This window comes from Ictidomys tridecemlineatus, chromosome 16 (genome assembly GCF_052094955.1).
Source record: "Ictidomys tridecemlineatus isolate mIctTri1 chromosome 16, mIctTri1.hap1, whole genome shotgun sequence".
NCBI lineage: Eukaryota > Metazoa > Chordata > Mammalia > Rodentia > Sciuridae > Ictidomys > Ictidomys tridecemlineatus.
In genome coordinates, this window is record NC_135492.1 from 20,751,957 (window position 1) to 20,776,376 (window position 24,420).

At 37.6% G+C, this 24,420-nt stretch overlaps 1 protein-coding gene across 1 annotated transcript in view; it reads right to left on the bottom strand.

Annotated features, from left to right (window-relative positions):
- The window catches only part of LOC144371240 (uncharacterized), a 109,510-nt gene that overhangs the window by 4,572 nt on the left and 80,518 nt on the right, over positions 1-24,420 (bottom strand). The window contains exon 4 of the mRNA XM_078033653.1: positions 171-493. Coding sequence (XP_077889779.1) covers positions 377-493 — 117 coding nt within the window. The 3' untranslated portion in view covers positions 171-376. The remainder of the gene's footprint in view (positions 1-170; positions 494-24,420) is intronic.

A 24,420-nucleotide genomic window follows, 5' to 3' on the forward strand; every position in this document is an offset into this window, starting at 1 on the left:
ATTCTTGGCACTGCCTCCTTGGCAAGTGTATCTTGTCTTCTACATGGGAATTTCACAAATATTTTCCTTTGGTTTGTGGAAGTAATGTGGGGGAGATTTCATTTATACCTAGCATAAAGAAGAAATACCAGCTGTATTTTTTACACATAGATGTTTAAAATTAACCTTACTCTGGATGTGCTTATATGAGTCGCTCCTTTGAATTTGTTGAAGAATTGTTGGCTGTGGAGCAAGGTAATGAGAAATGGATTTGATTCATTCTCAAGTGTCCTGAAGTGATGAATGTATTCAGGATATGAAGGTTTTTCCAGTCAGTTCGTTTGGCTCAGTCAGTGATGTCAGAAGAATGTGTCTGGTAGATTCTTTGGAGTAGATGTCAAAGTGGCCTGGTCGTACCCTGTCCAGGACTGAATGCTGAGCTTGAGTGGGAGCTTCTTGTCATTTCAAGCATTTCCATGAGTCTGTCCTCTGTTCTCTTGTAAAAAAGTGGTTTCTAAAAGGAAAGGAGAACAAACATTGAAGGTTTGGTGATTTGTTATTTATACCAATGTGATTTCAATGAATTTTCTATAATACAAAGTTAAGTTCATACTGGTAAAATCTCATATGTTGAATAAAAAATTAAAATATTGGGGGTGGGGGATGAGGATTTGCACATCAAATATTATCGAACACCAAAACCTGTTTGTTTGTTTATTTGTTTGTCTTTTAATATAAATAATTAAATGCCAGAAGTACACACCTGGCATTCTGCCTCAGCCACCTCTGTTTCCTGCCTCCAGGTGGCCCGTTTGATCTGGGTGTTTGAAACACACTTTCCTGGGCTCACAGGCTCCCCATGCATTCAATAGAGAGCAGCACCCAGGCATGTTGCCATCGCACTGAGTAGATATTGCCAGAGGCAATGGGGAGGTAGTGGTAGGTGAGGGAGGGAAGAGCTCTCAGGATGGGAAGATGACACAAGGCTCCTGGCCATGGTGTTTGTCTGCGCATCCTGAGTGGGGCAGATCCGTGCTCTGTGTCCCTGTACCCTCCTCTGTAGTCTGTGTTGGCAGCAGATCAGGGAAACAGGTCAGAAGTGATCCAGTAACACAGGCACCAGCCCCCACAGTGTGTTCCTAGCCCTTTCCCCACCTGGCCTGGCTTGGCGCCTGTCTTGCCTCAGGGGTGAGACCATGTAGTCATCAGAGTGTGTCTGTGTCCCAGATCCGACCTGCATGGCCAACAAGCTCAGACTTTCAGGCGGGTCCTGGGCTGCTGCAACCAAATCCTGCCATCTGGGTGGCCTACAGCGGAGGAAGGGGCTTTTCTCTGGCTTCAGAGGCGCAACACAACAGGTGTTGTGCTATCCTAACGCCACACTCCCTCACAGGTTTCAAGGGGAGTGCCCCCCCCACCAACTCTCCCAGCCCTTGCTCACTCTCCTACTGCTGCCCACAATATGTGGTTCCTCTGTGGGGCATCCAGTCTCTGCCTCAAACCTGACACAGTCTGTTTCCCCCAGTCTCCCTGGTCTCTGGGTCCAAGCGCCCCTCTTTCTACAAGAATATCACATATTGGATTTGGGCCCAGTTGATGCTGTGTTCCATCATGTGAGCTCTTTATAGCTTCATCACTGTGCAAAGACTCTCTTTCACACAAGGTCTCACCTAGTTTTGTGTGGACAAGAATTTTTGCAGGACACTATTCTACTAGTACACTTGCCTTTTTTCAAGTCTCCCTCCAGTGAGGCTTCCTGGCACCTCTTGTCCTAAGTTTTGTCCTGGAAGATTTTCTCCTTTTGTGTGTGCTCTTATAACTGAGTCTGTTTTGTGTAGTGGCAGTCAGTCCCAAATTTTCCAATGTATCTGCCTAGTCCACCCACAAAAGCAGGCTGCATCCCAGAACAAACCTGGCATACAGGCCACTGGCCCATTGCTCCCATCTCAGTGAGACGAGAGTGTGTCTATACACAGACAGTTGGGTCCTTTGACCCTGACTGGATTGTGGCTCCATGGGGGTCGGGTGGTTTGGGAGATGGCAGATACAGGCAGACATTTATTTATACCAGGATTGGTCTGGCAGCACCATGCAAGAACCCAGGGAATTATAAAGAGGACATGCTCAGGTAGGAAGATAACCAGATGGTGCCCTTGTATACATAGCTAAGGTGTCCCCTGAATGTCCTTGAGCACCTTCTTCTGGTTAGCTGTTCTAAGACTGATTTGAAAAACATTCTGAGTATTATTTGAATAATTTGCTTTGCAAAGAAATACATATATTGGTTTCTGGTGGTAAAATTAATAGAATGTTATATATAGGTGGTACTAAAGAGTAAAAAATATTAATGCAATTTGTCCTAGGTGAACCTATGAAATTGTCTAGAACCTAGGCCTAGGTTCTGATCTTATTGTAACATTCTTTCCATAATATTGTAGTTGAACTTAATGAATATAAGTAAATATACACTCTTTTAAATTTTTCCAGTTATATAACAAGCATAAATGTTAATATCCACTTACCTAAGTTAGATGATAGATATTAACAGTACTTATATCTACAGTCCCTGGCACATAGTAGGAGCAATAAATACAATAACTACAGACTAATTGAATTAATCATATGATTGCAAATAACTTTCATTTTCTTATTTTAAGGCATTTTAAACCTTTATTTTAGGCACATATGAATTTTTATGCTGATTACACATTACTTATGAAATAAAAAATAAACCTAGTAAAATAAAATACAAGAACTAAAATTAAAATATCCCATAAAGTAGCTTTGAAAAGGTAGTTTTACGTGGAGTGTAAAACTTTTTTCTTTCTTTTCTTTTTGGTACCGGGGATTATTGAACCTAGGGCACTTAACCACTGAACCACATCACCAACCGTTTTTAGGATTTTACTTGGAGACAGGGACTTGTTGAGTTGCTTAGGGCCTCACTAAGTTGCTGAGGCTGGCTTTGAACTTGCAATCCTCTTGCTTCAGACTCCAAAGCTGCTGGGATAACAGGTGTGTACCATACCACCTGGCTAAAACTTCTGATATTAAGAACTTTGAGGAGCCAAATGCAGATGTAATATGCTAGATGAAGTGAACAAACTTAAGCTTTTAATGAAAACAAATCCAAATGCTCAGGTTTCTCTATTAAAATTGGTAAGCAGTTTGATCTATAACGAGGGGGAGCTGAACGAGAAACATTGTGAGGCTTGGCTCATGTGGATATAGAACCAGCTCCTTTCTATGGGGACTGAGTGCTTTTAGGTTCTGTCAAAGAGCCTGATGGGAAACAATAATGGAGCTCTTCCAACTCATTCAGAAGTCACTAGAAAACTTTCCACTTCAGTCTGAATTGGTTATGCTACTCTGATCCTCGTCTCTGTTACCAATGAGAAAACAGCAATAGAAAAAAATATCCCTTCTAAGCAAGCAATAGATAAGACTCTGGGAGGATCCAATTTGACATATGCAATTGCTATGGGGCATCCCTAATATTTATAGAAGAATCTAATGCTCAGTTCTGCCAGCTCTAGTGTAACTGGACCATGTGAAACAGAACCTTTCTAAATTTCATGAATGGATTAATTTTACCAGACTGAGCCTTCTTTATTAACTTTTTTCCACTTCTAAGGAAAAGGAAAGAAAACACACTCCAATTTTTTTCTACCTCCATCCCACTCTTCTCACAGATATAACCTCCCTTCTGTTTAATTCTGTGAATTACGTTTCAACTCACCAAAACTAAGAAAGTGAATTAATATTGACTTGTTCCGTTCAGCTGAGGGCTTCCTCCAGCTGGCTAAGGCTATCCTGCACGTTTGGATTCTGTCAGCAGGGTTGAAACAAGATATTAACTGGCAGTTATTCATTAATTTCCAACAAGAACAATGACTTGACTATGTGTCAACCATTTCTGAAACATTTTGACTCACATTTCTCATGTTGATTAGAGCCAGGCTTAAAAACCGGGACAAACACATAGGAGGAAGCAAGAAGTACCAGTTATGCTGATTGGTGTTGTACGGCTAAAACTAAAACTAATGGATTCAACACAGAATGTTTATGCATGTGGAATGAAATACACACCCACACCCCTACACACACATGCAGCTAAGCATACTCAACATTTGCATTTCCTTCTAAAGCTACCTCTAAGAGTATTTGTGGTTATTGTTATCTTTATCTCCTCATAATTTGCTTAAAAAGTAATGCTGATATTACAATTATTCTCTTTGCAGAAGAGAATGAGTAAAACAATAATTAACTGAACAAAAACAACATCCAGGTACTGCAAAATTTCATAAAAAAATATTTCTGTTAATTTTCACAGCAACTCTTATGAAGTAAATAATATTATCCCAATGTGCAGATGTGGAAAGTAAGCCTAATTAACCTGCCTAAATCAAAGTGGTAGAGCTAAGACAAGAATTCAAGTTCCCTTTTCTTCAATTTAGTATACTTTCCTGAGCAAATGTAAATGTTCTTAAAAAATAATGAATACATAATGGCAGGATTCATATCCATTGGGCTGAAATTTGTGCCAGAATTACAGTGTTTACCTGAAGAAAAATATGCTTATAAACAGAATGGGAAGTGCAGCTGGTGCTTACATCTGGGAAGATTAACTGGCATATACAGTATTTTCTCCCGATTGCATTGCAAAATGAATGCAGCAAAACCTCAGGGCAATGGGTTTGTTCCCACGTGGGACAAAGTGATCAGAATGATAGAGCAGGGAAATGCGGCATGTGGGAATAATGTGTCACAAGTTCATTATATATTTATGGTAATTCTTGGGAAAATTTTCAGTATCTACACAGTTCAACATTTGAGAAGCTCTATGTTGCATGTATACAAACCTATATATAAATATATACTTCAATGAAAAAATATATAGTTTTAATGGAACAAACATAGCAAAGGGGACAAGATTCAGGGCTGAGAGAAAAACACATGGAAACAAAAAAGAATGAAATACCTACATTTCTTGAACAAGCGCAAAACGCATCTACTTGGCAACGGCTACAACCGCTTTTTTAAAACCACTACTATAGAGAATGAACTGCAATGTTTCTCCTACTTGTAAAAAAGAATTTTCTCTCTTATTTGTCCAGTCTTAGTGGGGAATAAAAGAATTTTCAACATGATGATGAGTTTCACATCTGACTCTTAAGATTCTGTTCATGGATTTGAGAATTCTACCAGTAGAAGCTGTATGCAGGTGTCCTAGTAAATGAAAGAAAGGATCTCAGAAGCAAGATGTAAAAAAAAAAAAAAAAAAAAAAAAAAAAAGAGCATCCCTAACCATCCTCCAAGGAAAAGCTGAAGCTACAGAGCAGGAGGGCCCCAGGTCATGTCCTTTCATTTAGATCAGCCTTGACCAGAAGCAGAGTTACTGAACCTAAGCTCAGATAGTGATAGTCATGCTAGAAGAGACTTAGAGAAATAGTCGTAGAAATAAGAGTGTGGGGCATTAGGATAGATTCACGTTTTAATTACATAAATGTAAACTAATCTTCCCACTTAACCATCCTTATAGAGTAGGTTCCACAGAATCAAGTACAACAGCAAAGATCCCAAGGGTGGTTTCTATAATCAGTAGATCAGAACAGGGGCACTACCATGGTCTATGATAGGACACATGAATCAGGGTTCTTGAGAGAAACAGAACCAGTTATATGTTTATATATGTATGAATGATTTATTTTAAGGAACTGACTTGCATAGTAATGACAAGTCCAAAATCTACAGTGTGGGCAGGTTGGGGACTCCAGGAAGATCTAGCATTGCAATTCAAGTTTGTAGACTTTCTACTGGCAGAATTCCCTCTTGTTTCAGGGGAGGTCAGTTTTTTGTGTTATTTGTGCCTTCTGCTTATTGGATGAGGCCCACCACACCAGAGAAAACAATCTGATCTACTTTAAGTTCACTGATTTAAAAGTAAATATCAACATCCTCACAGAAACACTCAAAATGTTTGATGAAATTTCTAGGCACTGTGACCCAGCCAGGTTGGCACATAACAGTGACCATCACACATCCACTTGCCAGTATGTCTCTTTTCCCACCATCCCTAATCTCCAAATGCAGGCATATTCTGAGGAACTGATGGTTAGCCTCTCAACATATATATTTTGGGGATACACAGTTCGGTGCACACCTTGTGGGCTTTCCTTTTCCATTTGGCAAAGATAATTGGAAGAAGAGGGAAGTTCTCTTTTGTTTATTTCCATCTCCCACACATCTAACCTTTAATAAGAGAAGAGGATGAAGCTCAGAACAAGGACTGAGGGTGCTCCACATGATCCAAATAGCTCCAGAACTGGACAAGGGAAAGCATAGCTTAGTGGAGTAGAAAGTTAACAGTAAATACTTTAAGTTTATGGCTGGGACATCTTTCTTGGGGATACAGAGTTGAATCAGCAGGAAGAGCTGGTGTCTCAGTCTTAGGAATATGGCATGCCACTCAGAAATGAATACAGATATTCATAACTGCAGGCTATTATCTATTGAAATGCAGTCTATTCTTGGTTTCTTAGGATTAGACTGTTTCTACCTAAGGAAACATGGACACCATACCATCTGAGAGCCTCTCGCAAATCTGACTTGGAACCACAGATATCTCTTACACTTCAATGAGCAAGATCTAGGCTGGGCTCTGACAAAGGAGATAGAGCTGGTGGCAGAAGCAATCTCTCTTGCAAAGAATGTAGATTACAGCAAGAGACACACATCAATGAATTAAAATCCTAGTGAAGATTCTCAAATCCAATTTGAGCTTGTTGAGAAAAAAAAAAAAAACATGCTGAAGATGAGGGAAGCTGATCATCAGGACATGGCCTATCTCTTTGTACAGGTATACCTTCAAATGGGGAATTCATATTTTCATGTCTTTTCTTAAAGAGCTACAGGGAGCTAAACCATCATCCTAGCATGTGTCTCTAGGACTTGAGGTCCAAATAGGAGCACAGGAAAGTAGCAGAAGACCACACGCCAAATATTCTTTTCCTGTTGTCAATCCTCAATCTTCCAGGAAAGTTGCTACTACCTGGTCACACTCAGGTGCTTTTCAAATCCAACTTTAAGATCTGTTTGAAGATTCAACTTAACAGATAGAATATGGAGGATAAAATAAGCTTGCTTCCCCAGAAATCAGTTTCCCCGATGGTTCTGCATATAGTCACATTGCATATTATAAAGTCTATGTTTAACTGACACGTGAAAAAAACATTTCAATTTTCTAAAACTCAAACTGCATGCTTATCATCATTCTAGATAAATACATATGTCAACATTGCCCTATCCCCAATTTCTCTTCCACTAAAAACTGAATAAAGGGCAAGTGAGTAAATAAATAAAATTGTTCAAACTGCTGACCCCCTGTCAACAAAGGTGATGTGAATTACATAAATCTGTTTTCCAGCTAGAAACATGGGCACAGAGAAGAGTAAGCCTATATCATTAACACCGCTAAACCCAACATACTTAAAAACAACAGCTGTTGAAAATGCCTGGTATTGTGCATTTATGAGGACTTTTGAAAGCATACATATGCACAAAGCTGAATTACTAATACCAGGTGATGGGCAGGAAATGGAAAAGTCCAAAAGCCATGTTCTTTTCCCTCAAGCAAAGAAATGAAAACATGGCTTTACTAAAATATAGGGGTGAAAAGGCTTCAACCAAATATCTTCAGTTAGGCTCACAATGCTACTTCTGTTGCACATTTGGAAATATACCTGGTTTGTTCCAAATTTTATATTAGAACTATATATATAATGCACTAAAAAATAGAAATAAAATGTCATATACATTATAGTTCAATCAGATATTCAGAGTTGACTCTTTCCCAGTAGCCCATAATGATAACAACAAAGAAATCTCAGCAACTTTTGAAGGAAATGTCTCCCAGAAAAATGACTGGGAGAATTTTTTCAAAGTGATAGAAAAAGCCCGAGGCATGAAAGTTACCCCAAAAGAGTACTGTTGGTGTGAGACAATATAATTGCTTTACTTTTCTTTGCATCCCTTCTCTGGAATTTCCCCCTTACCTTTTAACACATAGATAGTCCACAAAAGAAGAAAAAAAATTAAATTAAGACAAATGTGAAGTGTTATGCCAATATAATATCATTATTCTCATTATCCTTATAGAAACTAAAAATGGAGTACTCAGATTTTGTACTGTAACTTCCTGCTACTTACATGAGGGGACTATTTTTAGATCCATCACCCTTATTAAAGACATTCATTATGAAACTATTATCTTAGAGTTTTGGGGGAAGACTTTTCTGAGATTTCAAATGAGGTCTCAAAAGCATGATTAGAACATAGTCATTTAGTTTCCCAGCAAATGCTGATCCTTTCCAGGAATATTCTATAAATAAAGAAGCAAAGCTGGTTGTCAGTGATGTGAAGTAGCTGGGTTGGATGGTGAATATTAATGTATAAATTACAGCTTGTTTCAGTTATATACAACAAAGGCTTATGCATATTTTCCAGTGGTTTATTTAGGAGACCATTTTGCATACAAACACTGGCCTAATTGAGTTTGCAAAAAAAAAAAAATCTTAAAAGATATCATTTGTTACTTCAAAATGTTTTGTCTTGAAACATTAGGAGGTCTTGGTAAGATCTACCAAGAGTAAATTTCTAGTTTACTTGTACCATTTGTGGAAAACCTTCTTTTCTCAATAATTCTAAGTCAGAGTGATAGGTAAGCTAAAGGTCACCAAATCCAGCATTGAAAGGACCAACTTGGAATCTGTCTGGGAAGATGGTGGAATGCTGATAGCATGCTCAGATGAGAGATCTGAATGAGATCTGGGCCATGGGGTTGAGGAGCCTTCAGGGTGCAAAGACAAGGTCAGAACAGGAGTTGGCCACTGTTCTGTAAAAAGTAGTGAATATATATTTGAAGGAGTGCCTTTAATTCAGAACTAGGTTAAAATAGTAAAAGTTAATTCATAGAGATGAATTAATTCCAGGCTACATAATCAACTACATTTTCTTTACCATCAAGCACCGGTAAAACTTCAGGGACGTGATATTCTGGAGTTACTCACAAACCCCTGGGTCACTAGTCTATTGATAAAAACTCTTATCTTGAAGGAGATAGGAATTTTCTGTGCAATCGCTGCACTGAATCCTTTAATTTTAACCTGACTGATTCTATGGCATTAAAAAGCTATGTGTACGAGAAATCTTTCTGTCCTCTTTCACTGGTCATTTTCTTGTGTAAGAACAAGTCTGCTAATTGAAGAAAATCTTCAGTGTCTTTCCTAACTGTCTCTCTGGGACAGAACATTTGTCCCTTGTGCTGGAGGTATTTTAGGTTGTGATGTTTTCACTGAATTTGTTTTATATTTTAATTATGCTATTTGATGGCAATGCTAGAAGTTCTGTAGTTCTTCCCTTAAGATGAATGTTGTCTTATAAATGCCTTTAGGAAAAAAAGTGCTCATAATTCCTTCCTTTAAAACTGTGCAAGAGTTTTCTAGACCTTCTTTTTTCTAGATGGAAAGAGTTTTCTAGACCTTCTTTTTTTCTAGATGGAGAGATATTAATCATCAAACTGAGTGTTCACTGCAGGATTTATCTGTCATTTATTCCAAAGTTAATGATTCTACATTATGTTGATGTCTCGCACAGTTAAATATACCTCTAACTGCAATTTGTAATTAAAATTAGTATCTAATGTGAGGTTATATGGATTATTTCCAATTTAGCTATTTCTGAAATTTGAGTTGGTATTCAGAATTTAAGGAAAACCCAATGCCTAGGCTAGGGATGAGTAGTTCAGGACAGATTCTGAAGCTATCAGTGGGGGAATCTATTGACTTGAAGTGATATGTATGCTTCACCCAAAGTTAGACAGGAGGCTACAACCAGGTTATGATGCTCGGTGCTCTGCCTCTTAGCTACTTCTTATACCATCTCATACACCATGTTCCTCAAAAGAAGAGAGGACACTTCCATCAGAGTCCTGTGAAGTCCTCATAAGGCACAGCAAGATTGATTGGCATTTTGAAGAGTCACAAGTTTTGCACGACAGAGAAATGATGTTCTCATAACATTTTCATGATACTAGGTATTTGGAACTCTCTTGTAAATGAGCATCTTGTTAATGGGGATATTTTATTATAGCAATTTAAAGGGTATAATCTAGCATAAATATACCTTTGATGTTTTATTTATTTTTAAGAGAGAGAGATGAGAATTTTTTAATATTTATTTTTCAGTTTTTGGTGGACACAACATCTTTTTATTTATTTATTTTTTGTTTTTATGTGATGCTGAGGATCGAACCCAGCGCCTCGCGTATGCCAGGCAAGCGTGTGACTCCTGGAGCCACATCCCCAGCTCTCCTTTGATGTTTTGGAATGAGCATTATAAAAATTGAAGAAAAGCATGGGACTTTCTTAGCTTAGTTAAAACATGTATTTTTGGCCTATACCAATCACTTCACTCAAATAATTCAGGCAGTTTGCCAAAAAAAAAATAAGAGCAAGACAAAGTGTTTCTTTCTTTTTCTTTTCTTTTTTTTTTTAATTGCATACCACATGTATTGTAAATACAAGGGGCGGAATGGTAATTATTTTGGATGCAAATAAAGCATATATAATTAAAATTTCTAAAATGCATTGTCCTAAATGACTAGCCTCCTGCAGTTATCTTGAAGACAAAGTGTTTCTGAGTGTATCAGTGCATTTTTATAGTCTTTGTACTTCTATACGTAGGTTCATCTATGTTTTCACCTTTTACTAAAGTTTTAACTAAAGTAGTTTGGTGACCAAGACTTAGCTGAAGTCAAATAGGCTGTTCTCATTACTTCCCTTATAGTTCTTACCTCCTTAACTTCACTATGTCTACTTTCCATTTCCATCCTAGCCTTCCAGGTAGTAAGTATTCTAACCACCCTTCAAGATCCTTTTCACAGGTTAGCTCCTCTAGGACTCCATCCTTTTGCTTTGAGGCAGAATTCAATCCTGCCTCATCTGAAAACCAGTAGCCCTTTGCAATACCCCTAATAGCACTTCACAGCACCATGTATAAAGACTGAGTGTGAATAGTCTATCTCGAAATTCTACTGCTAGGAGTGAAAGCCTCTGAAGGTCAGGGTCAAGGTCTTCCTCATTCCTGAATCTTCCACTGGGCCTTAGAGTTAAAGAGTTAATGAATATGCAATAAGTATATGTTGTCCAATAAATAGTCATGTAAAATAGGTTCCAGACTAGATCTGACAAAAGTAAACATTGTGGAAAGGAAACTCTCAGACCTCTTAACTGGTTAAAAACAGACTAGAATAGTGAATGGCTCCATAAACAAGGGATACCTTTTCTAGTCTATTTTTTGATTTCATAGAAATTTGAGTGTGGAAGGAAATTTAGAGGTCATTAAATTTAATCTCTTAGTACCTCATATTAGAAAACATGGATCCAAAGAATGAAACGACTTCCTAAATGCTAAACAAAGAGTGGCTGAAATAGGACTAGAACCTGAATTTCCAAAACCTATCTTAGATTTTGTTATAGGAAGCTGGATTACCTCCCACACACCACCTATTTTGGTCTCTAAACTGTCAGGAAAACAGATGCTAGGTCCATGTCAAGACGTTTGTAATTTTCTGGGTGCGAAGAAGTGTATGTGTATTTGTGCGTTTGTGTTTGTGTTGTGCACAGGAGTGCCTGCTGGAGGTGGGGAGAGGCAGTTAGAAGCTGTGGACTCCCCCGCTGCAGCCTGTGCACTCACCTCTGGCTTATGCACACTCCACCGCAATGGTGCAACTGCTGGAAAGTGGTGACACACTCCTTTCATCTTGGGTGCGTATTTTATATCAGGCTCTTGACAATGACAAGAATGTACTCTTGCAAAGAGAGCCTTCCTGACCCTGTGGTGTGGCCCACACTTAGCAGACAGAAACAATTAATGTGTTTATAAAGCAGGTTTCTGCCAGGCAATTAAGCATGTTGTGTTTGCATATTAAACCTGAGTGTTTTTTTTTCTGCTATAAAAAACAGTAATATGCTACCACTTTGATTAGGAGTAGTGGATAAAATATTTTTTTGTATTGTTTTCAAAAAATATGAAAATGCCTATTTTTTCTCTAGGGTAACTCTCATTTTGCATGTCTTCTAATTCAAACTAAAAACCTCTAGCATAATAAAGGTAAAATTCCTTTTTGCCACATAACATTATGGGTGTTAAGCAAATGAACATGCATTAAAAGCTAAAAATTGGACCTCAGTGATGACAGGCAGCAAACATTCAGAAAAGAAGGGGCAGGCACTTTGGGTGAGGACAACTGTAGGAAAGAAGGAGAAGGGAAGAGAAGAGGATGAATTTGATAAAAAGCTGCAAGAATTTCACTTTGTGGAAAAAAAATCTTTCTGGGGATAAAAGCAATGGTACATTTTCTGTTATTTATGTTCCAAGTAATATAATTATTTTTTATTATTTATCTGTTTACCTGGCTTAATCACATATGTTATGAAGCAGAACTCCTTTATTAGTTTTTCTAGTAGCTATATTTGTCAGTCTTTTTTAGAAAATTATAAAAGGTCTATTAGTCAAGTTTTCAGTGCTGTGACCAAAATATCTGACATAAACAACTTAAAAGAGGAAAGTTTTATTTGGGCTGACAGCTTTAGAGGTTTCATTCCATGGTCTGCTGCCTTCATTGTTCTGGGCTTGAAGTGATGCAGAGTATCATGGCAGAAGGGCATGGAGGAGAAAAGGTGCCCTACCCATTCCCTGTGTTCCATTCAAGTTACTAATTTATCAAATGGATTAATCCACCTATGAGGTTACAGTGTCATAATGCAATCATATCTTAAAAAGCCCACCTCTGGACATTGCTGCAATAGGGACAGTCAACACCTAATCTTTTTGGGGACATTCCAGATCCAAACCATAAGAGGAAACTCTTCTATATTGATAACTGAAAAAGTCTATCAGCAGCAGGTTCATATCTGGTATACCTTTTAAAGGTTGTAAGACAAGTGATATAATCATACTTTCTATAGATCGGAAACAAATAAAGATAGCTGAGAGCCTTAGAAAATTTTAGCATAATATGCAAGCAATGTGTATTATTAACTTTGATTTTGCTTCAAGAATTAGTAAATTATGTGTAGCTTGAAATACATTGAGTCATGGTCATGAACAAGATCTCAAGAAGTCTTAGTAGGAGGTTATTTTTGAAACCATGAGCTTATCATAAAGACACTTGAACTTCAGAAGGCAAGAGACATTCAAGTTCTTCTGAACCAACTCTTTCATTTTACTACCAACATTGGAGGGAAATGACTTGTATATATAACATGACTAAGGAGAAGTAGGAGCAGATTTGGGGTCAGATCTTCTTAATTAAGTCTAGGGACCTCTCCATCATACTCTTCATTTGTCTTTACCACTTCCATCCCCATCATCATTATTATAACAAAAAATGTAATTAAAAGTATTTATATTTTTATGATACAGATAAGGCAGCTCACATTTACTTTCTCTTTTGTCAAGTGAAGGAATTGAATCAGGTGATTCACTGAGTTCCTATAATCTCTAAATGCTAATAAAATAATATTTTCAATGACATACACAGAGGTCATGGTAGCAAGAGGGGAGAGAAAAAAGCCTTTTTATTTTCAAAAGAATGATAAAAAGACTTAACTAAGAAGGTAGATCTATGTGTTGACATTATGAACTTTAAATTTTAACCTCTGATTTGAATCACTATAAAGGAGCTGAAATAAGATTCAATAAACAATAGGCCTCATCACCGTTATGCTAACCATCTTATTTTCACACTGCTGCACCACATCACTCCAGGGTCAGGGAGAACGGCTTGTGCCGGTGTGGGACTAACAAAGGCCAGACTGGATTAGAAGCCAAAGTCAGGTTCCAGGATTAGATGTGATGCACCAAAGCTCCTAAAGAAAGGGGTTTGAGAACAGCTAAAACAGAGAGGGGACAAGAGTTGCTAAGATGTAGAAGCAAGTTGCCAGACATTCTGAGATGATAATGTAAAATTTAACCATCTAGATGAGGACCAGCCAGTGCTGGTGAAGAGCCAGAGCAGGGAAACCAGACAGCAAAGGTGAGATTCTTGACCCAAGTAGTGAGGGCTGGTTTATGAGAGTCTTTTGGGAGGATTATGACTTTGATCTAATCAGTTTTCTGTTCCTAATGTTCCTACCAATATGTAGTTTGAAGCTTTATGTCTGACTTATAAGGACAGAGATAGAAAGTGAATGTGTATTTTGAAAACAAAAACACCAATACCTTTATAAAAAAATTAAGAGGAAGTTTATAAAAAAATTTAAAGCAAAATTTTAAAAATGCCATTTCCCAAAATGTGTAAAACCTTTTAAATACTCTGTCATTCTAACATGTATCTAGGTGTCAGAAAATGAATAGTGTATATTGATAAGAAGCTTAGTGAAGAACATTGAAGATATTTTCTTATTTCCTGATTTAGAATTACTTTGCCAAGAGGGATAAAAAATTAGTTTTATAGTGAAACCATTAGATATTTTACTCCCAATTTCTGAGGCGCTTCTTCAAGAATTCTAGCCAAGTGTTTGTCTCCTACCTTTTAGTTTGGTTCTATCACCTCAGGACTAACACCTTGACATGGTGTTTATCTTCCTTTTACCCAGAAGAAAAAAAAATAGTTTTTCAATTTTAATAAAATACTGGCTGTAATACCTTTGGATACCAAGCACAACTACAATTATTTAAAATATGTAAGCATAACATTAAATTCCTTTGGCTTACACATTTGATTTCTGATCTTTATTTTCAATGCAGAATTCTTCAATGTCAGCTTATGGATTCATTGTTTTAAATATAGCCTGAAAAGGAGGTACAAGTAGGATTGAGAAAGATGCCTGGGCTCTTTGACAGTGTCTCATGGCATTTGATCATGGTGTCTCATCAGGCAGTTCCCACATCCTCTGGATTGCTGCCTATGTAACTCTAAAATATTTGCATAAACATAAAATATGCAGCCACTTAGATATATTTACTACATGATACTGTTTACTGAAATGCTTCTCAATTCTTTTTAACAGTGATTGAGCAAGAAGTACTGACTTGTAGTAATGTCAGAAGACATAGTATGATGTACATTTATAGAATATCTTTTTAATTTTTCAGACAGGAAAAATAACATCTCACTAGATCTGTTCTAGTAGAGCTTTGTACAGAATACATAACCCTAAGCCTTATGACTGTCTTGATAACTTCTGTTTATAGCTCTGTTCTGGGCAAAGAACATCACAACAGGATGAATTAATTGTTGTGCATGCCATTATGTCTTGAATATTAAAAGATCAACATTTATAAAAATATCAGCTCAGTATGATAAAAAAATAGAAAGTGATTTCCCTTTTATGTCTCCAAAGAAGAAAAAATATCATAGACCTGAACCTTCTTCCACTGACTGAGAAGATGCAGAATCTTATAGATCTAAAAACATAGGGAGGTAAGATGGTAGAAAGTGACGGGGGCTACTTTAGGTTGCTTCTCCAGAAAAGGCCTGTCCGAGAAGGAGATCTTTGACAGCTTGGATACCTGGGTCACTGGAAAGAGCCAACCATACTGGGAAAAAAGTATTCTAGGCAGAGGGAACAGCAAGTGGAAAGGCTCATGGATGACAATGACTCTGGCCAGTATAGCCAGAGTTCATTGTACAAGGGTAGTAATGGAGTAGTTGAAAGGAGTTTGTATTTTATTTGAAGTTCCACTGCCAACTAATAGATAATATGGAGCAAGAAGTGGCCTCATGAGGTGATCCCATTTTAAAAGATCACACTGGTTGTTCTGTAGGAAGACAAAAGAAGCAAAGAGACCAGATAGGGACTATTTGAGTACTCTGGAAAAGAAATGATATTGCATTAGATTGGAGTGGAACTAGTAGGTGAGTGCACAAGATGAGAAATTGGAATTTACTTTGGAGGTAGAGTCAACAGAGCTTACCAAAGAATTTGAGGTAATTAGGGAAGGAAGGAAAGCAATTAAGATTAATACCTTGGGGCTTCTAAGTAACTGGATGAATGGTGGTAGCACAATATAAGATAGGGAATATTGAGGAAATACAACTTTCATTAATTTAAGATATTTATATATCCAATTAAAGATGTAAGTGATTTCCAAGAAAAGTCTGAAATTCAATGAGGTCAGGCTAGAGATAAAAATTTAGAAGTAATTGGAATATATTTATAGCTAATTGGCTGGATGACATCATCTACACCCAGAATATGAACAGAAGAGTCCTGAACACAGCCTGGGGGACTCCAGTGTTAAGAGGTGGTAAAGGAAAAAAACCAACAAAGACTGTGAAGAGTCAGTCGGCAAGGTGGGAGAAAAGTTGATAGTTCAAGGACTAGTGTCTTGAAGGCATCTGAGGATGGAGGAAGTGATGATTGAGGAGGTGACAAGAAGGTTTCTATTAGCTTTGGCAATGAATTGGTTGGTCGCATGTGTGATCTGGATGATGTAGTTTTGGAGAGCAATGCATTTAAATTGTACATCAAACTAAAAGACATGGATTGTGGCCAAGGGAAGAGACACAGAAATTGGCACACCCTGTGTCTCACACATGTTTTGGTTTTGTCGTTTGGATTCTCCTGTCAGATAGACATTGCTGTTACGTAGAATCTCAGAAATAAGGCATCAACACTGAATCTTTCTGACAGGATCCAAGAAATCCCAGAGTGTTAAACACCTCAGATTGATTGTTAGTTCTAGTTTCCTGAACATGTTTGAAGCCTTGACTCTATTAGGTAAAAATATGACTTCATTAAATTGTCTGACTCCAATACTTTAATTTAGTGCCAGGGACCACTTTGAGTATAAAACTTTTTGGCACAGGGATCCTTTTTAAACTGCTTGGCTTTTTAATCACTCTGCACTCTGCCTTGCAAGCCTTTTCACCAGTGTGACTCTCTTTTTGTGTCTTGCCAGATGATAGTGGAGAAATAAAGGCACCTGAATTTGAAATGGCAAGCGCAAAACATTTAAAGTTGTTCAAGAAAATGATAAGCTAAAAACACATCAGAATGTGGGTACACATCATAAATAAACACAAACATACTGATTAAAAACTAAAAAATAAAATAATATTAAAAACTACTCAACATTTACCGAAAATAAATAAATAAAACTGAATCTCCTTGCAGGTGTTTCTTTCTGACCCTTTGCATTACTGTGGGCAGCAATATAACCTATTTAGCCTTCAATCTTCACATTTGTAAACTGCCTAGATATGGACCAGGAATTGCATTTTTAAACATGTCATTACAGGAGCCCTGGTATTTTAAAGTATGTAGTGACAGGCTGTGGGAAGTTGGTTTGAATGTTCTTACTCCCAAAGAACATGCCCGGATGCAGAACCTGGGTAGCACCCTCTGGTCAAAGAAGATGAATGGCCTCACATTAGGATGAGAAGGCTGGAGAGGATAGAAAGAAAGACAGGACTGGGGCAGGAATGGAGGGATGTCTGGTGGAAGGGGAATGTTCCCACAGTGAAGCAATCTGAGATGGAGAGTCTGTAGACCAAGACTTTAAAGTAGTTATTGGAGGTCGCAGGCTAGGCAGGACGGCAAGGGATAAAGGGGAACAAAGACGAGGCTCATTTGGGCTTGGATAGAAATGGTTAAAGAGTGGGAAGGTTATAGCTATACTTTAGCAGAACTGAAAAAATAGTGAAAAATGCAAAGGCAACTATGATTATAACCAACTCTTATAAATCATTAAAGTTGTCCATTGGGAATATTTTGCTATATTAATCTCTGTACATATAGAGGTAGACTTGTACAGATATTTGTGTTAGAGCCAACACCGTGGTTGAAAGTAGCTGAAGGTAGTGTATGGATGCTTGAATGTGGGGTTGACAGAGTGTATGGGTTGGGGAGTGGAGCAAACACAAGACCCTGAGTCTATGCCTGGGAGGTGTTTAGCTCAAACCTTCCCTATCTTTGTCTCCTCTTCCCTTTCTCTTCTATCTCCCCCTCCACTGCTCTTCTCCCTCATTTCTTCCCCTCTCCTCACTGCCTCTCCCTCCATCTGCTTCCCCTCTCAGTTCCCCCACTCTTTCCTCCTCCTCTTTGCCCCTTTTTTCCTCACCTCCCCCTTACTCCTCTCTTCTTTCTCCATCAAGCCTTGTTAAAACCCATGCTGATAGGAACAGAAGCGTGGTCATGTTTCACCATCAGCTCTCCTACAAGAAACAATGGGTACAATTTTAAGTGGTGGTAAACTCAAAATAACATTTATATTGCACTTTGCAACACATAAACCACTTTAATGTAATTAACTCCTTCGATTTGATCAACACCATAATGCCTGGAGTTGATAGATATAAAACCGTTGTTACAGATGAAGCCAAAATTATTATCAGCTAAATTTGTTGCCAGAGGCTTAGTGATTTGTGATGTATGCCAAGCCTGTCTCCAGAGCCTGTGGTCCTCTGGTTCCAAATGCCATGCTCTTTTCAGTGTACAGCACAATCTTATTTGTATAAAATTGGAATTTTTTTTCTTTCTTTTTATGGTTTTAGATATCAAACAAAGTTTATTTTTTATTAGATATAACAAAATGGGGCAAATTTGGGTCCTTTTCTCATTCTTAATGAGGATGCCAAGGACCAAGAGGCATTTGGCCAATGACAGGAGAAACAAAGAGGCTGAATAATTATTAGGGTATATTCTAAATCCAGAGGCTGTCAAAGCAGGCAATGTCAGACATGCTGGAGTAGCCTGGTTGTTCAGGACACCTAATGATACGGGATCTCAGTAATAAAAGTTTAGGGGATCTGAAAAAAATAATTTGTTGGGTTATTTTTAGTTTATCACAAGTGACAATCTCTAGTTTCATCAGATGATTACAAATGACATATTTTAGGGAACAGATAAGCAATGCAATGGACAAATCTGTTTATTAACTGCACAATATGTATTTCTCCCACGTATTGGTTTTATTTGGGCTTGCTTTTTCTGGTATCTCAATTCTGATGATTAAATTATACCCTAAATAGAATATGCAACTCTATGTAACCAACCCATTCTGGTTGATATTAAGTACAGCATAAATGGAAGCTGAAAAATAACCAGAAGCATTGAGATTTCTGGTCTCATTCATCTAATCTGTTTTTACTGGGATGGAAGTGATTCTAAGCCTCTTGCCATAGTTACACCTTTTCTGGGCCTCAGGACCCTGGATTCACATTCTCAGTGAAAAGAGTTCCAGGGTAATCTCCACCTGTGACTGTTTATGTGTTACGCACCCACAAAGCAGGCAGGGCTGCTCAAAACAGAGGAAACAATGATCCAGCATAAAGAGAAAGCCTATACCCTTCAAAGAGCAGGAAGGCAGTCGGCAGTCTTTCTTGCATACCCCCTTATTTGTGGAAAACAAAACTTTTTCATATTTTGAGTGAAAGCAGATTTGGAGCGTGAAAAAAAGTGACCTAGATTATGTTGATTTCTTTTATTTTATATTCAAATAGTTCAGCTGAAGTAAGTTTTTTAGTTAACTCTAAAAGGTAAACTTGATCAGTCACAAAGAAAGCCATAGTGCAATATTGGGAGCAAAGACAAGGTTAAAATATGTCATCCCTCCCCAATAACAGGCTGGGTATGTTGTATTTGATGTGGAGCACAAATTAAAGCCAAAGACCCCTGAAGCCCCACAAGTTCCATGTATTCCCCTCCAGAGTTACAGAATCAAGAACTGTCTTATATGTATCTTTTCTTCCCAACTGCACTGAAATTTTGGATTTTTAAATGTTTGTACTAAGGGGCTGGGGATGCAGCTCAAGTGGTAATGCGCTTGCCTGGCATGTGCGGGCCGCTGGGTTTGATCCTCAGCACCACATAAAATAAAATAACAATGTTGTGTCCACTGAAAACTAAAAAATAAATATTAAAAAAATTCTCTCTCTCTCTCTCTCTCTCTCTCTTTAAAAATTTTTTTTGTACTAATATGTCTCTATGTTAGATATAGTTTTTTGAAGCTTTCTGGCTATATAAAGCATATGAAATGACTTTTCAGTCAATATAGGCTTTTTTATTTCCAGTTAGTCATTTTTAATGTTCTAGAATATCTTTAGACAAGGGCTTTGCATTTAAATTTGGGCAGTTTAGTAGGTTTCATCACAGGGTGGACTGGGGGTTGTATCTACTTGGGATGCTTTCTTTTCATAAAAGGTCTTGGAGAAAAAGCATCGTTGCTTCCAAATACACTTTCAACAATATTCAAGCATTTGAAAAAGAACTGAGGACTTCTGACTTCTGCATGTTAGACACCAGGGAGTAAAAAAAAAAAAAAAAGACACTATTTCTGTCCTCCAGAAATTTATACTCTAGGGAGGGAGACCTAATATAAACAAACACCCTGATATATAAATAATTGCAAATTGTTCCAAGTGCCACTGTGGAGGATAACAGACAGGCATGCTTTCAGAAAGCATCTGGCTCAGGAAGGTCATCAAGTGTCTCCAGGTTTACCAAGCATACAGAAGTTAAAGTCAGATGACCTGGAGTCAAGCACTGCCATCTACTAGCTGGGTGTCTCTGGGCTTCTGTGTCCTCTTATACACTAAGGGTATTACCTCAGTGCCCTCCAAAATCCTTTCTGGCTTCAACCCCCATTATAATATCTTGATGTCATTAGAGAACTTCATCTTGCGGGAGCCACAGGGAAATTTTGAAAAAGGTGGGAAGATAGAAGCTTGGTACCATGCAGTGTTTTTCAAGCCACAGGAGTCTAGAGAGGCATCTGAAGAGCTGTGGAGGAGAGAGGGATAAGTAGGGGTGGAACTAGGGGCTCAGGATGTTTCCCACCCCAGCATCTCTCAGACATGCCCTGCTTTTATCTGTGGATTGTACCAGTCTTCTGGGGAAGATGTCATCTAAGGAATTCTCCTGCTGAAAGAAGAAAGCCTTTAAAAATTACCCTTGTGGCCCTAATAGATTAGTCTTCAGAAACTAGACAATTGTAAATTCCAAATAGTGCTATAGCACTTCAGTGGGTTTTTATAAACCCCTTGAGTCTTCATCTCATTATCTATAAAATGACACTCAAACCTATTCTGTGGAATCTCACAAGGCTTATAAATACTGCCTGAGAAAGAAGTTACTAAGCAATGTAACACAACTCTGAATGTTTTAATTATTTGTATTTCTAATTAATGCACACAAGTTTTGAATGCATTATCATTAATGATATTTCTTCAAAATGTGTTGTGATGATAAAATAAAACTCTCTGGTGAATTGGAACAGTACCGCTGCACATAACAATTTCCATGATTCTATTTCTATTACACCCAGGATTTTTTTTTTTGAATAGTAGAAATTCATCGGAAAACTTAATCCTATTCCACTACAGAGAGCAGTTCTTGATGTGCCACTAATTTTTCCAAATGGACAGACTTGATAGCTTTCTTAGGATATAGAATCATATAATGGAAAGTAGAGTTGAGAATGGAAAGGCACAAAAGTGGTATGTAAATATGGAGATCAGATAGCTGCTTCAGACATATTTGGTCTGTAAACACCTGTGGGAACTTACATATATCTCTTTAGATTTTCCAGATTTTGGTCATGGGAGAGACACTTATTTTGTTCTTGGAACTTAACCATTATACTCTAACATACATGCACATTTAATCATACTGGTCAGAATTTCTTTTTATAACAACTAGATTCCTTATGCATATAGCTACATGAGGTTTTATTTTGTGGCCAACTGGCCACCATATGAAATGTATTTTGATTTTAGAACTCTCTGCACATAGGCAAATCATCTTAGGGACGGTCAGGTAGCATAGTGATGCACAATTTCAGTTTAAGATTACAGGAAAGACATGAATATGGTAGTTTGGCACTTATGGACTTCTTTTTGCTTTCTCTGAGAAAGGTCCGTAGAGTTTCATTTAAAGTTTTAGCTTACCTTTTTTTTTGGGGGGGTGATAGTACCAGGGATAAAATTTAGGGGCACTCTACCATTGAGCCACATCCCCAGCCTATTTTGTATTTTATTTAGAGACAGGGTCTCACTGAGTTGCTTAGTGCCTCACTTTTGCTGAGGCTGGCTTTGAACTGGAGATCCTCCTGCCTGGGCCTCCCGAACCACTGGGATTAAAAGTGTGGGCTACCATTCCCGGCTAGTTTACCTTTATATTAATGATGAGATAATCAAAATGTGTGCACTCCAACTTTCTTTAGATGTCATGGTTAATGTCACAGAGATCTCTTCTGTAACTTGACTACTTTAATAACACATTCGACATGAAAACATATAGAAAAGATAAGCTGATGAAAGAATTAGTAGTCAAAGTTGAAAATGCATATATAATTATTTCTTTCTGAGTTATTCTATTATACATACACTTCTGTCAGAAAAATCAGATTGAGGGAAGAATAAAAATTGCTTTTTCTTCCTGTAATACTCATACCTGTAAATATTATTTTAAGGGCTATTTACAATTTAAAAATCAGATTGAAATATAATTACATGTTGTATTAAAATGCTAAAATTTCGGGCTGGAGTGGCGGCTTAATGGTACAGAACTTGCCTAGCACCTGTGAGACACTGTGCTGGATTCTCAGCACTGCATATAAATAAAGTAATTAAATAAAGGCCTATCAACATCAAAAAGACATGCTAAAATTTATACTGGGAATATATCAGGATTTGTTTGTAGGTGCAAAATTAGGCATATTAAAATAATAGATAGTCATTTTTTAGGTGCCTTTAGATTTTTGTTTCTCATTTTGGCATTTGCTTTCAGTTGACCTAACATGAAGATAAAAAATGACAGCTATTTCTCAGTTGGCATTTGAAAGACAAGAGCAATAAGAAACTCAGCAGAACTTCTGGAGAATTTTCATAGGGAAAATAAGCATATTGACATTCTTTGACTTTTGTATATTGATATTTTGGCTCCAGTGGCTCCAAAGCCATTAAGAGTTAGAGTTACTCATTCTTGATTTTTTTTATTGTCAGTTCTTTATTCATAATGCTGAATAATCGCAGGACTACTTAACTTTTTTTATGCTCACACTCAGTGTTATGGTAAAATATTCACAAGGTAGCCCGCTGAAATTCTCTGGCAGGTAACTGATAAAATATGTGGGTTTTAATAGACCACATTTCCTACGTTGATTAATTTAGTAGATTGATGTTCTAGTAAAAGAGTAAATCTTGTGAGTTCCAGTGGTGGTCCCAGGATGGTCTTAAACAACTACTGTGTTAAAAATAACAGTATCTCTTTTCTATAAAGACAACCTGAAAGCTCTTGAAATATGTACAGGTTCTTAATTTTTGTTTAACTTATTGATGAAGTCAGCTTAATTAGCTATGAAAATAATGACTCTATATTATTGTGGTAGTATAGAGTTTCACTGCAAGCTTATAAAAGGTTCTTGATAGAGACTGATGTATCTTACAAGTTCTCCCACTGTAGATTCATAAAGAGTTATGAATATATAACTAAATGGAGACAAAGAGAGAGATGTGAATATAGAATCATATCAAAATTTTAAACTCAGAAAAAAAAAAAAGTTGGGTAGTGTTGTATGCAAACCAGTGATGACCTAAGATGTCCATGACCTAATCCCTGAAATCTGTAAATATACCACATGACAAAGGGGAACTGAATTATTGATTGAAATTAACACTAATGTCTTAGTTCATTTGCATGACTATATCAAAATGCATGAGACTGGGTTATTTATAAAAAATAAAAAATATATTCTCTTGCAATTCTGGTGGTTGGGAAGTCCAAGATCAGGGCATGAAAATACTCAATTGTCTGATCATGACGGCATCTTCCAGAAGGAAGGGACACTGTGTCCTCACCTGGCAGAAGAGCCAGCTACCAAATGCTGCATGCAGCCTTTTGGAAAGGCCTTAATCCCATTCACAAGGGAGCTACTTTATGACCTAATCACTTCTTAAAGGCTTCCCCCTCTTAATCCTATCACTTTGGTAATTCCTGAATTTGGGACAGGACACATTCAAGCCATAGTCATTACTAATAAATTGACCTTAAAATAAAACCTAATCCTAGATTACCCAGGTAAGACCCATGAAATCATGACCGATTCCCTTAAAAATGGAAGAAGACAAAAGACCAGGTGCATGGACTGTCCTGCTCTTGGTGGCCCTGAGATGGAGAAAGGAATTTCATAATCCAAGGAATGTGGGCAATTCTAAAAGCTGGCAAAGGCAAATAATCCAACATGAGCCTCCAGGAAGGAACACAGCAGCCCCACGAAGCCAGTCCCAGCCTGCAAACCCACAGAGCTGCCAGGCAGAACAGGCATTGTTGTAAGGCACCAAGTTTGTGATGATCTGTCACAGCAGCAATAAAACCTAATTCAGCTATCATGAGACAATAATGTGGGGTTAGACAGCTTTCTGTCACTGAGACA